The following is a 17,909-nucleotide window of genomic DNA, read 5'->3' as shown; positions in this document are numbered from 1 at the left end:
TCCCTCAGACATCTCGGAGCTACAGGGTTAAAGATGCCAAGCTGTTACAAAGAGTACTTTGTTAGCTTAGTGCTATAAACCAGTCTCAACTGCAGCAAAGACTAATGTACTTAAAAAAAAAAAACAAAAAAAAAAGGAGTCATTACTACTTACTGTGTATAGCTCATTTAGGACCTTCATTAAGTCTTCCTGCAGTTGAAAGGCTATTTCCTTGCTCTGAAAAAGAAACACAGAAGAAAAAACAATGAGACCAATAAAGTAAATCACAAATTTGATGCAATAAAATGTGCATTAAGATTTTTCCCAAGCAAAAATTACAGTTAATACCCTTGTCAAACCAACACAGCATTTTGTCAGTGCTGTCTGCCATGTTTAAGCTCCATTATAAACACTGCAGTAACCACCTTTAACAAATGCACTCTGTTTACAGCGTATTGGGTTGCATATGAACGTAGACAGTGACCAGACGTTGGCCCGTGACAACGCTCTGGTTTGAAAGGTACAAGCACAAAACAGAACAGTGCATTTATCATCCTATGTCAAATACAGGGTTTCGAGGTGAACATGGTATCAGTGTCACAACGGCTTTTCCACTCAAATTGTCAAACACAGCTTGAGTTTCACTGTCCACATGCTTAACACATTATCCGGCTTCTATGGCTCAATGTGAAAGATTTTTCCCAAATATGTTAACTCAATCAGCCGTGCCACAAGGCTGACTCAGTAATACTATCACACACACGCCCAAGTTAATGCATCGCACGGGTGTGGGATACAGTTTAACGCTGATGCTGTGATGGATTTAGTGGGGCTTTCACTATTCATTTAACTGTGAAGGTCCCATTTTTTTTCCTTCACACCGACTCACATACTGTATTTTTATGAGATTATGAGTCATGACAATGAATTTTGGATCTCTCCACTGCAGTCGATACCACGCGCCGCTACCTGGATGATGTTACGCCGTTGGCCTGTACTCCAGGTCTTTCTCTAACCCAATTATCCTCAGACAAATCTCATTCTGGGAGCCGCTCACAGCAAAAGGCTGTGAGAGGGTTCTGAGAGGGCATCGAACCACCTACTGCAGCGGGATAGAGTAGTGATTTACTTCTGATGAAGCAATAGAGAGCACTGTAGATTTTTTAAAGGGCCATGATGGTCAAATATAAACTTGAATCTACAATTGCAGTCCATCTTTATTAAAGGTACCCTGTGGTGGTTCTTGTCCACTAGTAGCACCATGGAACAAGTTTTTTATTAGTGGGTCCCTGTTTTGTTTATATTATTCACATGTGCAAGCAAGAATAGCTTGCTTGCACATGTGAATAATATAAACAAAACACCCTGATGGTAGTGGTAAAGCACCAAGCAATGTGGTAATGTGCCAACAAAGGCAAGAACAAGACTGCAAGCTAGCAAACGCAGATATAAACAACACAAGATTGAAATAATGAAAAAAATCTGTTCTGCAAATGTTTTATAAGGAAGGAAATGCATTTGTCTTTGTCACACCTCAAGAGCACATACATTGCATTTAGGAGTACTAAACGTAAGTATCTGTTTCCAAGAACAATTGACAGGGCACATTTAAGAGATGCTGTTGTACACAAAGAATGCAAAATGGATAGTAATTGGGGAAAATATAAAGGAAACCTTTTTCAAAAAATAAGATTTTAAGGCTGCTTATATATTATGATATAAAATATGTTGTGTTTATTTTTTTGTTTATCTGCAGGATCCAGTACATACACAGAGCTGAAGCAAACCAGCTAACACCAAGACCAAATAATCACAAATTCTAAAGGTTGGTTACATTGCATGCCTGTCTTTTATAAGACCTGTTTTACAGGAATACACCAACACAAAATCCCATTCCAACAAACCACTGAACAATGTATGGGATTTTCTGACTTTATTAATCTATTTGATTAGATGAGTCACACATATTCTGTTGCCTTGCACGCTTTAGGCCTCATGTGGGTGTTGGCAGCAGGTAAGAGGCTCTATTGTGGTCACACACAAACACTGATCCAGGTGAGTTCACAAGCATGTTTGCCAAAATCGCACCAATTTTCAGCTCTAAAAGAAGTCTGCCGAACCGTGAACTTGCAACAGACCAGGACAGAAGCAACGGTGCGAAAATTTGAGTGCAAAAGAAAAAAAAACAAAAAAAAAAACACTCTCTCTCACTCCAGTCCTTCACAAGTCACAGGTAAAGCTGCATGATGTCCGAGCATGTGAACAGACAGCAAAGAGGATTACACTCTGTGTTACTGGCTGCCAGGCTGGTGTCTGAAATTAGAGTGTCGTGCTGGGTGACCTGGCTGATCAGCAACAGCATTCTTACCGCCACCTGGTCAGTCAGCTCCCTGATTCGTGGCTCTTACCTAATCAGACCGCAACGAGTTTGTAAGCCTGGATATCCATAGCTTCAGAAGCACCAAAGTTGGCGAGTGGCAACCTCAGGCATGTTTGAGAATGGAGTGTAGATAAGGGAGCTACAGAAAGGGCTTGAGTTTCGGGGCAAATTGCAGGATGATCTGGTCCTTGAGTTTATAGTACATTTCTTCAGCACCATACTATAAGTAAACTGCCTGTTAATTGTGAATTCTTGCATATCATAAAGATGGTAAAGACACAGGCTTTCTCCTGTGGGAAGATCCATTAGCAACTGTCAGTTCAGAGGACAGACCCTTTGACTGTCTGTCAGATCTAACTCTCGTCAGCTCTTCCCCATTGAGAAGGCTGGGAAGTTGTCCAGAGCTCAATGAAAAGCCTTCTCACTGATCACATGAGCAGCGAGCGAGTGTGTGTGAGAGAGGTAAAGACAGAGATGAAAGTAAACAGTCATTACATTCGAGACATGTTTAAAGTGCTTTCAGCAGAAAGGCTACACCTAACATAATGGCTTTAAAGAACTCTGAAATAATCTCGCTTTTCAAACTGTCGCTAAATGTAACACACACATATACCTCAAATTACTAGCTGTTGTTTACTAAATGCTGTGTTGTGTAACCGATGTCAGTGATTTAATTTGCACAACATGCCCCCTTTCATTTTACAGGAATCCAAGTTGGGGGGGTTTCCAATTCAGTCTAATTCATTAAAAGGATCCTATGAATGGGTTTCCTCTTTTAAGCTCATACCATCTGTATTTCAACCACATTAGACAGATGAAACAATCCTGAAGAGGAGAAACCAAGTCAGGCTTTGGGGAGTGGTGGGTTTCATATTGCCTCTGACATTAATCATGGTATAGAAATGGCAGTTGTACACCCTCGGGGCCCATGTGTGTGTATGTGTGTGTGTGTGTGTGTGTGTGTGTGAGCAGATCTTTTTCGCTGTAATACAGACATACAGTTAAGATATCAAAATAAGCTTTGACCACCTTAGGTCTTTCTCATTTACACACTGTATCTTGTTTGTTTAATCCCACACATGAACAGACATGTAAAAATGGTTTTAGGGTGAGCTACACGTCGAAGCTAACAGTGTATATGTTTCTCCGAAGTTCTCTGCAGCCTCTCTGGATAGTGCAGGTTGCTATGTATGGTTGCTGAGCACAGGTTATAGTTTCAACAGGCACCAAACCTGGAAACCTCACTGTGCAGAAAAGACTTAGGGAGGCTGATGCCACAGACTGATGTTTTTACGTTTCTGTTTATGTGCAGGTTAAACACACAAGTTAATCAGTGAGTGTCAGAGATGTTGGTAAACATATTTTTCACTTTGTACAGTGCTAGGCTAGCTGTTTCCTCTTGCTTCTAGTCTTTATGCTAAGCTAGGCTACACTCATTCTGACTTCAACTCAGTACTTAACACACAAACATGAGACTGATATCGACTGTCTCATCTCACTTTCAGAGTTTCGACGACAAGTGTATTTTTCAAAATGTTGAACTGTTCCTTTAAGATCATTTTCACCGCAGACATTTTGAACTGGTGCACAGATGTTGTTCATAACAAACTGTCCCAGTAAGATAGGACAGTGTGACTGTGAGCCAGCATGGACAACCGCAGCATCCCGAAACTGAAGCAGACAAATAGAGTTCACCCATAATTCATTTTATTATTTGCACCTGTGCTTTTCCTACTCTGACATGTGAAAACGTCTTCCGTGAAAAAGGCTTATCGTGAAATAAACTCTACCCAGAACATGCTTTGCCTGTGGAAAAGTTCAAAACTGCCTCAAGCTTTGGGAAATCCGCCTTGTAGCTCCAGCCAGAAGAACGTGACTTCCATAAATAAAAGACAGCAGAGTAAAACAAAGAGCTGGTTGTATGAATAATGAAACATGATAAGATCTATCCAAGCATAAAGAATGAAAGAGAGGTCCACTCCTTGACTCTTGTTTTCAAACTAACCAAAAAAAAAGAAAGGGAAAAATCCAACATGGTGCGTTTTCAAAGGAGTTTGTGGCTGAAGTGGCTTTAAAAAAAAGTGACCACAAAGCAGCGCTGAAGAAATAAATACACGAGTCAAACAGCAAATAGGTCAACCAGCGGATGTTGACGAAGACACTGGGGCCACTCTGGGGTCCTCCTCTGCTGTTCCACCCCACAGCAAGACACCAGAACATACAAGGGAATAAAAACACAGGTCTTTGATGTGCTGGATGGATGACAACAGTACAGCTGTCTCCTCGAAGCTGTGAGGGAGCCCACGTAACATGGGGGACTTCTCTGCTGTTTGTGCCTCGTTACTGAAGCTCCGCTGAGATCAAAGGCTCAGAGAGGCTTTAATTAGAGGGCGAGCGGTGTCTCAGGTCTCCTATGAACCGGGACCTCCCACCAGGCTGCCATTTGTCTGCGCGGTGTCACCTGGATCCACTGAGAAACTGCATTACTAACTTTAAAAGGGACGACTATTACACAGTGTGGTTGGATATTGCAGATTCCACAGCAATACTGACGCAGGTGGAGCGATTACAGGGCTACAGTGGTGGTACACTACCCTACAGATTGTGGGGATTCGGGCGAAGAGTCGGAGTTAGACTAAAAATGTAAAGCTGCATTAGAGGTAGTGTATCATTATGATCACTGACATGTGTCGAGTCTGTTTCACATCTGGCCTTATTAGTAGAACCAAAGTTTTTCAGCACTGTCAAAAGGAAGTGACTGCTGCAGCTTCCTGTTTGTATGTTGGGGGTTTGGGTGAGTATTTAAACACCACGCCCCCCCGTACAATCAGATGAAACTTTGAAAGTAAATAAAAAATCATTTTTACTTTTTGAATCAGGGCAAAAAGGAAGGAAGAAAGAGAGGATAAGCAGAGAGAGAGAGAGAGAGCTAAACTGACACAAAGGCACTCCTCTGAAGAAAAGCCACTTTGTAATTTAGGCCTGTGGTGAGTTCATGTGACTCCTGCAGCATAGGAGCTCATAATCTGTTAGGGAGTAGTCGTCTTTGTGGTGGAAAAGGCAAGCAGAGGCCGGGTTTTGGTCATGAAGCCACAGTTCAGATGGGACAGCGGAGGCATACTGATCTGAAACTGTGGTGACTAAGGTTCCCCGATTCACAAAACTAAACCACAGGAGCCCAGCAGAGCTCCATGCCATCAAACAGAAAGCTGAATATATACTGTATATAACTTGCATATCCTGCAACTAAATATACTTCATTGCCAAATGAATGTCTTAATTGAAAGTGAAAGACAGTTTATATAACATGAGCGACTGGAGACGCTGCTGCCCGGTCTGACCGCTATGAAAAATCTGGACTGTGTTAGTGGTGAGTTTAAACTTCTGTTTTGTTGATCAAAGAAAAGACACATGTGACCTCTTCCAGCAGAGGTCAAGTATCAGTACAGTAGAAAGTAACTTAGACAAGAGCGAGGAGGTTGGACCAGTGAAAAAGAGATTTGAGAGACATGAACTACAGCAATGTTTGGAAATTGTTTTTTTCACACACTGGAGCAGAGTGAAAAGTTTAGTGTTTTTCAAATGCTGTATAGAGTTAAACATAGCAATGTTTAATGTAGCCCAAAGTGTCTTCCTTCCTGTATCCTGTATGTTAATATCCAACATTTCCCATGACTACCTGAGTAAATATGTTGTCGTCAGTGATTCTGTTCAAAATATCAGCTGATTTCTTTTCAGTCTGTTCAGTTTGGATTTTAACCCAAACACCTAGAAGCCATCCAACCACAAAGTTGAATATCTTCGTTTATCATTATTATTATTTATCGTTTATATTGGAAAATGACTCAAAGAGCTGCTGTGTGATTTACTGTGAGATTAGAAGTTTTCCTTTGTGGTTCTGGTGGTCATAGCAGAAATCAAAAGAATCAGCAATCAAAGAAGGAAGTCACCAAGGAAGTAGTTGCAAAATTGCCACTGTCACTCCCCTCTATGACCCAAATGTGGGTTAGTGCGTGTTAACACCATCACCCTGAAAACTGTGTTTAGGTTTGGTGTGATCATGGCCGGTGTTCTCTCCACCCTCACCTTCTTGAGCAGCCGTGTGGAGTCCTCGCTGATCTGCATGAACCTCATGATGACGTTGTTGAGGTAGATGTCGCTCAGTGTGGCGTGGTCCTTACTCTCCCTCCTCACCTGGTTCAGCAGCAGGTACCAGCAGTTGACAGGCGACAGCAGGTTCTGGTCTTTCCTAAATGGACCAGAGAAAACAGTCAGGTGTCTAAGATCCACATGGAAAATAAAAAACCTGGTGTCTCAGTAACACAACATGTTACTGACAAGAATTAGAGAGAGGAAACATCAGTAAGTATAGACACATGGTTATGTAGGTTTCCTTGCCCCGGTATGTAGGTTTCTTAGAAAAGTTACATGTGTAATGAATTATTAAACGAGTGCACTCATTGTACAGACTCAGACCCACACAACAGTGGTGCGGTATCCCAGAGGAGAGCTAACACACATGGACAAATACCTGTATGTGTTCATGCTTATCTTCAGAGCACTTGAGTATTTTCCTGTGTGTGTATTAATGCCACTGTCTCAGTCCTAATTTCTTTAGACAATATTTGTCATTTTCACAAGGAGATTGTGACACTTCCCCGACAAGCAGGATGTCTACAAACACTTCTAGTGCTCCGGGCCCTGTTACTAAAGTGGAAGGCGGATGCGTCATAGGCTTCCCTTGGTGTTACATGTCCCATATACTGCTGGTTCTAGGTCTAAAAAACTCTACTAGGACTACACAATTAAGTTGGAAATACTTTGTATCACTGACATTTCTGGGGCATTGCTCTTGCAATGCTTTGAGCCAAGCTGACTTCCTATAACCAAGGAACAGCCACAGGCTTTAAATACACTTAGTGGAATGAAGCTGAGAAGCCATAGATGTATTTTAAGTTAAGCTGAAAAGTAGAATTATGTATGAACTTTGACAGCAGAAGACAGACAAGGAAAGGGAGAGAAGTCAGAGTAAACGGGAAAGATAGAGATCTGAGTGCTACAGAGCTAAAGATTTAAAAAAAAAAAAAAAAAAAAAAAAGAGAAGCCAGAGAGCTGTTTCCTGTGCTGTGTGCCGGCTGCTTCCACGCTAACTGTAGGACATTGTCCAGGCCAGAGCAAGCTGGGGCCCTGTATTAACACTGGCCTGCAGGCTGACTTCCTCTGGGTTAATCTATGACATTCCTCCTGCCTGCTAAAAAGCAGCACAGAATGTGACTGTGTGCATCTGTGTGTGTGTGTTTGGGAGAGGTTTTAAGTCTAGGTCTGGGGTCAAGTCTTGCAGGAACCATATGGAAACTCGCCTCTGCCCTCCCCTCATGAAGTTAGTTTGCATAGACAGGCAGCACTTGTCAACACGACAGGTGAAACTCTGCGCTCGGCAAAGTGACCCAGCCCTGAACTAGCCTTCAGCACTGGCACCACATCTGCTGCAAGAGCAAAAACGAAGCATTTCTCCAAATGAATAACTGATACAAATATTCAAACCAGCTCAATTATTCCCTGAGACTCTGCGAAAACAGGAAGCATACTACATTTGATAAAGTCAGAGCCAAGTACGCTGACATGAAAAACATCCGAGTGTCGTTTTTCAAAGACACCAAGGAGACAGCGAAAGAAAAAACTGATTTAGCTAAAAGCTGAGTGATGTACTGGTGCTACATGCCCGGGCTGCAGGACACGTGCACAGGAAGCAAAAGCACGAAAAAGAGAAAATAAGTGAAGCGGTCCCATAGCTGCAGCAGCAGGACTGCTGGACAGCATCACACACACACACACACACACACACACACACACACACACACACACACACACACACACACACACACACACACACACACACACACACACACACACACACACACACACACACACACTCTGTCAAAGAGCAATTACCATAAATCCTTTCTGCATTATGTATCAGCAGAGAGCAATACTTCCATCCTATGGCATATGTATCTGCATGTGTGCGTTTATTAATTCATGCTCACTTTTGCATGTGGAGACGCATAATGTCCAGGTGGCCACTGACATGAAGCTGGACAGGGCACATGATGAGTCTCTGCAGAAGTGTATAAAACAACCTATGTCCATGGTATCAAAAACTAAAGCTCATTCTATTGTGGATGCAAAAGGGCTGAAGAGGCAGCAACAGATTTTCAGTCAGGACTTGATTGACCTGTACTCTTTGCTTTATTTGACCTAATTTAATTCAGTAAATGCACATCATAAAAAAAATCAGTATGTCACATAATAGACAAGAGCAGCATCACTCTTTTACGTGAATGACCCAGAATTCATTCATTCAGTTAAAAGAATAAAAGTGATTCACATGACGGAGTTGGCAAAATCATAAAACCTGGCTTTGGAGAAACTCTTGGTGGAATCACAGATGCACCTAAGAAGCCCCACGAATACATCAATAGTTCCTTAAGCAGTGTGTGTGTTTGTTAATTGGCTGACCTACTAAATCGGAGTGGAAGCCCGCAGTGAAAAGGGAACGGAAAGAGAAAACAAGGAGGGGACTGACACAGGCCGTGACGACAAAATGACTTCTGGGAGTTGCTTACCCTACATAATGGCAGGAAAATCTCTCAGTGTCATCATTTCCCCCACAGCCAGGGCAGGAACTGGATCAGACAGACTCACAGACAGACAGATGGGCCCCCAAGGGGCTCAAACACAGGTAAGAAAGGGGAAGCTAATGTCCAAGAGAGGGAGACGAATGAAAACAGAGAACTTATTAGCAACTAACTGTTTTATATCAATGTGCATATATGTGATTGCTCCGTCCATTCATGCAGCCTGAATCCAGAATCCATCCATTGTCAACATACTTGCACTCTCGTACAGTAGCAGGATGCTGGCAATGAAGGATAATTACCACTTAACTATGCAGGGTATTGAAACAGGAGCCCTCATCAGCAGCTGAGGCAAAATGGCAGTCCTAGTGCCTGACTGATACCATCTTTCATTAATGAACTGTGGTGGCAGCCTGTATAGCTGCAGCACACTGACTGTTCACCTGTAAGTGTCCTGATTGGACTGATCCAAAGCCTACTCATAATTTAATTCAATTCAGTAACACAATTGGCGTTAAAATCTAGTCAAATGAGAATGTTATCAACAATTTTCTCCCATTTACCACTTAAACTCAACTCACTGCTGATAGTAATGTCTGGCAGTATGTGCCATATGCAGCCGCGACATGTTCTACAAATTTTTATCCTCCCAGATAAAGAGAGGAAGTCCTTTCACCAGAAACTTCACTCTGGATAAGAGCAGCCTGTTTAAGACTTAAGATGATCCCAGCTGTGGCTTTGGCAACATAAATAATTCAATGATTGTCCTGCTCACCGTCTCCATGTCCCTCCTTGAACAAACATTGTATAATACAGTATATGGTTTTGTGTGTGTGTGTGTGTGTGTGTGTGTGTGTGTGTGTTCTGCAAACAGCCATTGAAAATCAAACGCACAAGGCAGACAGGACTGAATGGCTGCCACTGTGGGCTGGACACTGTTGTTTTGTTTTCCTACAGGAAGGGACAGAGATACTGGTGGAATTGAACAGCTCACAGAGACATGTAGCTGATTTGACCAACACAATACATCATGTTGAGCAGCATGTCTTCTGTCGAATTTCCTAACTTGACTTTATAACTTTATAATCTTCAGGTTTTTTTCCATTATTGCCCACTGAGTTCACCTCTGGTGGTAATGAAGAGGAAAAGCAAAACAAGCAAAGGTCTCTTCGTATTTAATTATGGTGCAATGAAACAATGTTTGACTAAAGTGCAACTGCAGTCACTGTGGTGTTAAACAGGCATGCCAGGAAGGAGAGTTTGCCCGGGAAGCACGGTGTGTTTGCAGCTGTTTAAATTGTGGCGACTATGTTTTTCCGCAGGTAAAGCGAACCTGCGCAGAACACACAGCAGTGGCTTCTGAATGCGGCAAAGACACTGGTGTGTTGTCTCCTTGCAATCATAAAAACCTGGCCGAGCATCGCTCACCATTCAGAAAGAGGAACTATCATTAGTTTAAAAGGGAGATTTAATATTCAATTTGCTAATTTTTAAAAGTGGCAATATTATCTAATGTGGTATAAGACAAAGATGTTGTAGTCCCAACCCCAGTGCCTACGTGTGTTTAAAAATATCCATCTTTGCTGTCATCCATCTTCCACTGCTGTCTTGCAGCAGCTCTGTCAGTTTCAGACAGAGAAGAGCAGCAGTACACAGGCCACTTCCCCTCAAGCAAGATGGATTCCTCTCCAGCAGTGAGCTGGCACAGTACTCCCACAGGTGGCCCGGAGTCTGTGCTTTCTGACAAACAAAAACTTCATTTCACTCCTGAAGAGGATTATGGACTGAACTCCGACTGTGTCACGACTTTTTCTTAGCTTAGAGCCCGAGAGAGAGAGAGAGAGAGAGAGAGAGAGAGAGAGAGAGAGAGAGAGAGACTTTTAGAGCTACATGAAATATGTCAAGATACTGGTAATGCAAGGTTTTAATACTATTCTGCCACTAGCAGAGACCTGAGTTCAATCAGCTGTAACAATACCTCCAGACTGGTCATGCATCACAATCAGTGTTGGTAAGTTACTAAGTACTTATTTGACAGCTTTACTTAATAGTCACCTTTAAGATAAAGATTTTACACAATGGATAATATAACAAGCTTTTAAAATACAACATATTGCTAAAAATTAAAACATTGGTCTCCAAACTTTTTGGCTTCTGACGTCTCCTAAAAGCAAGGTGTAGCCAGAGTGACATCTCAGATGTCTATGAGTTAACAGATCCACCAAATAGTGGTTCTTCCCTCTCAACTTCTCACATGGTTCCATTTCAATAAATGTTTGAATGATGCAATATCTCACAAAAAATCTAAGATTTTAGAAAAAGTCCAAAAACTGAAAACATGTTTGTGTATCAAAACTTACACACTAATGGTTCAGTATTAATCATCTTATGATATCATGTATCAGTAAGAAGGACCAAACCAGTATTTTTACTTTGAATTAATAACTACATTTGGTGCCAATACATATGAACTTTTACTTAAGAAGGATTTTTCATGCAGGACGTTTACTTGTAATGGAGTATTTCCACATTGCTCTATTGGTACATTTACTTAAGTAAAGGACCTAAATTCCTTTTCTACCACTGAGAGCAATGAACACAAATAGCACTGTTTGCAGTTTGGTGGGAAGTCAGTGTGGGATCATGTCTTTATAGCTTTAATAGCAACGTGATTTGTATGGAGATGGGTGGAAATACAGCAGGATAGCATCAGTCTGCACCTGTGTTTCACTCATATGGGTAAAGACTCTTAATGGCATGCAGCTGTGTACAGGGAAACTGGGCATATTCGAGATTAGAGGAAAAACAGTCATCAAAACGAAATTAATAGTTATCCATACATACACATGCAAATTAATGGAGTTTTCACTGAAGGAATGACGTCTCGTCAACTTTACTGAACATCAGTTATGTAAACTTGGATTTAAAACTGCAGCTCCAATGACAGGCACAGCAGTGGCCCCCTTCTGAACGCAGCCTGTCCTGACTAATTAACAAAAAATTTAGCTGCTCACTTTAATGCTGCTGCCAAGCTGACCTGTCATGAGAAAACTGGCTTAAGGCTACAGACAGAATGAAAACGCACTTCCTCACACCAAGGACAAGTCTGTCCAATGAAAACAACCTAGAGAATATGGAGAACACAGAAGCCTTACTGTACATCTGTTGTTTATGTGAATACAAAAATATCGGCCACACCATTTAAAACCCACAGGAGGGTTTTAATGTTATTCAGACGTCTTGTATTTATTTAAGAAATATGCTCCTAGGCACTTGCCAAATGTTTACCCCGTGAATTAAGTGACCAGACTGTACATCACGCGATGAAAACCACAGAGCGCCATACCAGAGTCCCCTCACCAGTTACACACGCGGGCACACACAGCTGCTAGAGCCATTGCAGCTTCAGACAGAGAGCGGGGGCTATTTGCAGACGGCGAGGACAAACATAGGTTTTATTTTTGTTCCCACCACAAGTTCAAACAATATGCAAATGTCTGCTTTTTCCATGAGCAGACTCCTGCAGTATAATAAGGCCAAAAACTGCAGCAAATTAAACTGTGTCAAAATCTTTTTAAAAAAAGGCTCTGAGTCAAACTGATACACACACACACTGTACAACACTATACAATACAGTGCTCTACTGTGGCTCATAATACAAAATGAAAAGTCAAGGTGGATTAATCATAGAGCTCCCCATTAGTGTGACGTAAAAGGCTAAAACCCATTGGCACGAATGTATACATACGCATAAATGTGCAACGAAGACACATTATACAGACCTGATAATTAAATCATCCTCAATTATTGGTACACAAGACAAATTTCAATTGTAAGAGAATTTTAAAGATGGTAAAGCTAGGACTAAGAAAAAGGAGCAGTCTGACACTAGACTAATAATATAATGTAATATTTACAATAAAGACGTGAGAATAATAGATGATAAATGAAAGAAATGAAAGTAACACATCTCCACTGAGCTTCTTCTCTGTCCTTGACTGACCTTGAATATAAAAGAAAGATTAATATGGCTCATCAGCACAATAGTGCCCATTAGAACTGACAGACACTGGCTGCCACAATCAAGTTACATTTTTTTGAAGGAATAAATTCAACCAGCATTAATCATTCTGATTCTCAAAGACTATTCCCAGGCTCATAAATCAACCCATATAACATCAAACAAACAAACTGAGCGCAGACAAACACTCAGACAGCCCGTCTCCTTACTTGTACTGCTGGTGATCCTTGGTGCTGCGAGTCTTTGCCATGAAGCGTTCGGCCAGTTTCTCCAGGTTTCTGGAGTATTCCATCTCAATCTCTGCCTTCTTCCTGAAGAAGTCCTGGAGGTCCTGCAGCAGCTGGACCCTCATCTCTGTCTGCTGGTCCAAACATTTCTGCTGCTCCACTAACTGGGCCCGGATCTCTGAAGGAGAGCAAACACACACACAGATCAGGATGAAGCCAGAAGTCGAGGGGTGATAATGGGGTTTATATATTCCAGTCACCTAGAAGATCAAATCTGTACAAACTGTATGTTTATATGGTAGAACTATAGTGCACCATGTCCATCTTTGAAGCACAGACTCGGTCTTTGTAGATGCAAAGCGGCATTTATTTCATGAGGAAAAAATATCCTTTACTGAGCATACTGTAGATAGCAAAGACACCAACAGGCTAACCAGACAAAAGTCAAGAGTTTCATCATGTCATAGTTTGGCCGACTCACAGACATTACCCAGTTACAAATGATTAATTTGACAATTATCACCAGTAATCATCTATCATCCTAAATCGATTGATTGGTATAAACAGCATTAAGAATCTGCAAGACAAGCAGTTACAATACAACGCATGTATGCATCAGTACAACAGAATGGTCAAATGCTGCCTATTATCCCTTAGTTATGTGTCCTCTGGGTGCTCATGGGGACGTGAGGTTGGCAAAATTGGTCTCAGGTGTTTCATTAAGGCTGAAAATAACTCCAAGATGAATGGAACCTGATTCCCATCAAGCCCAGAGTTACAGCACAAAGCAAAACACACACACACACACACACACACCCTCATCTGTGCCTGTGACTGAAAACCCAAGCCACTTGAGGAAGAAGAGGAGTGACAGTGGGTCTCGCTTAAACAAGTTGTACGTGCAGCTAAATTACCCTTTGAGGTCCTTTCTGAGGAATCACGCCTGTCAGAGTGCCCCTCATTTACATTTACACACACACACACACACACACACACACACACACACACACACACGCATGCACACTGGAACACACAAATTGTTTCCTCTGTGTGTCCTGCCTGTGTAGGGCCATGTATAATGGATTTCTCCTAATGGCCAGTAGCCTGGCCCAGACATCTTCACTAAAGGAAACAGATTAATGAGGTGATTTAGAGCCACACGGACACCAAGAGAGAGGGGCACAGAGTGATCCCTCATATTCAAGGCAGAAAACACTAAAGCTGCTACATGCCCTCACAAATGATTTGCACAACTGGGTGTCATTATAAAGGTAACATCTTACTGCCTGTTTCTGGGCACGCCGACAGAGTCAGCTAAACAAAGGGGACAAATTGTTTCCCGACAGAGTTTAACATGCATTGCATTTTCCCCCACTTATAGTTGGTGAGGTGATACTAATGCAAACACCAATCTACAGAGTACTTTACAGCCAGTATGGCCATCCTTTGAGAACAGCTTCAAGCCTGATTAAAACTGCTCTGAAATACATGCAGTGGATAGGATGAAGACCGTATAAAGTTTATGTGTAGTGTTGTTCAGGAAAGAAAATCTCCACTTCCGACGTGGTTAAGTCAGATCTGTCCTGATTGCTGAGGATTTTTCTTTTCTTGCTCAAGAAGCCTCTCTTGATTTTGTTTAGCTGTGTGTTCTCAATCATGGAAACACTGTGACTGCCAGCGCCCCTGCATTTTGTCCACTGTACTGAAAACCGGGAGAAAAAACTGCCATTGAATGCAGCACATTCACTGACACAGGCCCATTGCAGGCCCATGGGAAGTTCAGTGTCACTCAAACAACAGTTTGTCCAATCGTGTATATTACTCTCTGACTTGAGACATTGTGGGTTGAAGACGTTGTTTGACGCACTATTCTATGACAGAATAAGTAGATTTTGCCCTCTGTGACATGGAGATACTGTAGACCTAATTCATTATAAATCGGTTTCAGGCTGATCCCAGCTACTGTGATCTCTTATGAAACATGCAACTCTGTCGGCCTCTTCACTTTCAAGTTTAAGTCAACAATTTTCAATGTACCTTGTTGTTTTCTCTTACTCATGGTGACCCGAGCATTGCCTAAAGTAAAGACACATGTTAGAATACTTGTGCTGCTAATTAAACACAGCTCTCTTTGGCATTTATCTTTTTTTTTTTTTAAAGTTAAAGCCACAGCAGAAATATTTCCAGTGCTTTAAATGTTTATCATGTCAGGGCTGAAGGGACATGACAATGTCTGTACAACACTGTATTCAACGACATCTGTGTTTTACTTAAATGTTTACTGAATAACAAAGTAATGACTCACAATATTATCATCTTCACTTCAGAGTTGATAGTAATATGAATATGGGCCATATGAACAAATTCTAATGATAAAACAACTTATTACATTATGTTGTGCAGTCGTTTTCTATATTTGCTCCTTCCAGCAGGGTATGCAGTTCTCCCCAGTTTAAATGTAGGCCAGTCCTCAATAGCAGCTCTGCCACAATTACCAGCTTTCTGGATGTCACTGTGTATCGGATTTGCTTTTGGTTAGTCATAGTTTATAAAATGTCCTGTTGAGTTGAGTCTGTCAGTCGCTGACGGGAGGGTTCGGCTTGCAACTTTGCCACATAAATGTTTTGGCTGTTTTTGTTGCTGATGGACTGTAATTTTAGGCACTGATTATTTTTCCTCCTTTGATGACTGTAAGATCTGTGTCACTGCTGACACACGCTGCTTCAAATTTACACTTTCCAGTTTGTACGCAATTTGCTTGTGGAGCAGTCTCTGCAATTGTGATTTACTTCTAGTTACTGCAACATTGAAAATGTTTGTTTTTCATGTGTAGTTGCACAATCACTCACCCTGACCACCTACAGAAAAATGTGTCCTGTTTATTTCCATGAGAACCTTAGCTTTTGTAGTCAGCACCACTTAAAGTAGAGGCTAAACTAACCCAGAGCTAAGGAGAAAACAACAGAGAAAGCTCACGCTTGGCCAAGAGTTTCCATTAGGCCAACCTGCTGCTAAATGAATAATATGGAAGTAAAGTGGACTGAAACAAAGATCAGCATTTGACGAGACAATTAGACATCAAATGCCTTTGCAAAAAAGCCAAAAGATCCCTGAGAGCCTTTAAGGAAGACCATTAATAGTTCAGTCTGTCAAGCTACTTAATGGTCAATCAACTGCTGACTCAATTAGAAAGCTACCAATCTAAGAGGAGTGAGCCCTACACTTGTGTGTATGTGCAAGCGAGCATGGACATGTTCCTTAATGCAGTTATAAAATCTCCAAAAGGCTCAGCTCCATCCATCAGCATTAACCTGCTCACAATCTTGATAAATTGGTGATTTACATCAGGTCTATTGGAAACTGTTGATTATTTTTTGCATTTCTAAGTAGCTGCTCCTTCTTTCTGGCACTCATACGGAAATAAACCACTTAGAGACAGATGGGACACAAGGGAGGCATTTCAGCAATACTAAATCTGAATGAAAGCTTATCACAGCAGTCAAATTCTCCACCACAGTGAACCACGAACATCATCACTGCGGACGATGGGATTTCAACAACTAAGTAGTGCCTTGATTGCAATAACAAACTCAAAACTTCAACATTAAGAACACCGGGCCGCTGACAAACTGGGAGACCACCACTGAGCACTAAGGACTAGTGGACTACATTGAAGTCCACTAGGCCTTTTTGATGAATGAGTAAAATATTGCAATTGCTTCCATCTCCAGAGGATCTGGGGATTAAAACAAAGCTACCATGGCACTGACACAAAGAAGCGTACTGGATCATTTAACACAATTACATTCATGACTGCACACGGAAACCCATTAAATCATTCACTTTCATAGTCAAACACTGGCCATTGAAGCTGCAGCACCAAGTTGAAGTATGAGGGAATTAATGCTAAAAGGAAACCACCTGTCAGAGGAAATTACAGGTCTGGCACTTTCTGAAACTGGGATGCGCTCTGCAAACTCATGTTTTGGTTCAAGAAAAGTCAGCAGCGAAACCAAGTCAAACCAGGGCCGTGACCACAGCCAAGCGGATCATTTGGAAGATGCATCGTTTTCTCATTTTGGCCTTCCTGAAACGCTACGCCGATGTTTTCGACTTAAAAGCAATCCTTTTTATAACTGCTGTCCATATCTACCTGCATGTCAAACAACCCCCGCGCATGTTCACCCAGGTTTACCCAGGAAAGGCACGCTTTGGTCTCAACATGTCGCTCTCACTTCTTACCGGGTGACTGCTTTAATGCACAGTTTTGTAGTTTGTCAACCAAAAGAGAGTTAAGCGAAAGGATATTTTTTGGTGTTTATACTATTCTGACATTTCAGTGTCCTAGTATATTCCACATGTAAATGTGGAAATATTCTCGTGACCTCTGGCTATGATCTGACAATAACATAAAAGAACGAGAGAAAGTTAGCAAATCCCAAAGGCAAATACTTGAAATGAATAACTAAATTACTTTAGTGTTGGAGGACAGCTAAACAGCTCCCTTTGATCACACTGATGCTTCATCTAAATCCCCTGCTGCAGGCAACATCAGCCGTCTGACTGGCTTCTTACAAAACTAACACTACCAAAAGACATTAACACGCCTGACCTTGCACTGTATTTTAAATGGACCCCCTGTAATCCGAAGGTTTTCTCAAGTT

At 41.6% G+C, this 17,909-nt stretch overlaps 1 protein-coding gene across 4 annotated transcripts in view; it reads right to left on the bottom strand.

Annotated features, from left to right (window-relative positions):
- srgap1a (SLIT-ROBO Rho GTPase activating protein 1a) overlaps window positions 1-17,909 on the bottom strand; it is an 81,184-nt gene that overhangs the window by 37,042 nt on the left and 26,233 nt on the right. For all 4 annotated transcript variants that reach the window (XM_071504742.1, XM_071504773.1, XM_071504763.1 and 1 more), the window contains exons 2-4: window positions 13,228-13,423; window positions 6,446-6,608; window positions 154-216 (exon numbers count right to left, since the gene is read on the bottom strand). In XM_071504742.1, the coding sequence (XP_071360843.1) occupies window positions 154-216; window positions 6,446-6,608; window positions 13,228-13,423 (422 nt within the window). The remainder of the gene's footprint in view (window positions 1-153; window positions 217-6,445; window positions 6,609-13,227; window positions 13,424-17,909) is intronic.

Source organism: Trachinotus anak, unplaced genomic scaffold (assembly GCF_046630095.1).
Source record: "Trachinotus anak isolate AG129_WGS33_773 ecotype Australia unplaced genomic scaffold, CSIRO_AGI_Tana_v1 ptg000002l, whole genome shotgun sequence".
NCBI lineage: Eukaryota > Metazoa > Chordata > Actinopteri > Carangiformes > Carangidae > Trachinotus > Trachinotus anak.
Note: the sequence above shows the minus strand (reverse complement) of the source record. Positions and strands in the feature narration are given on the sequence as shown.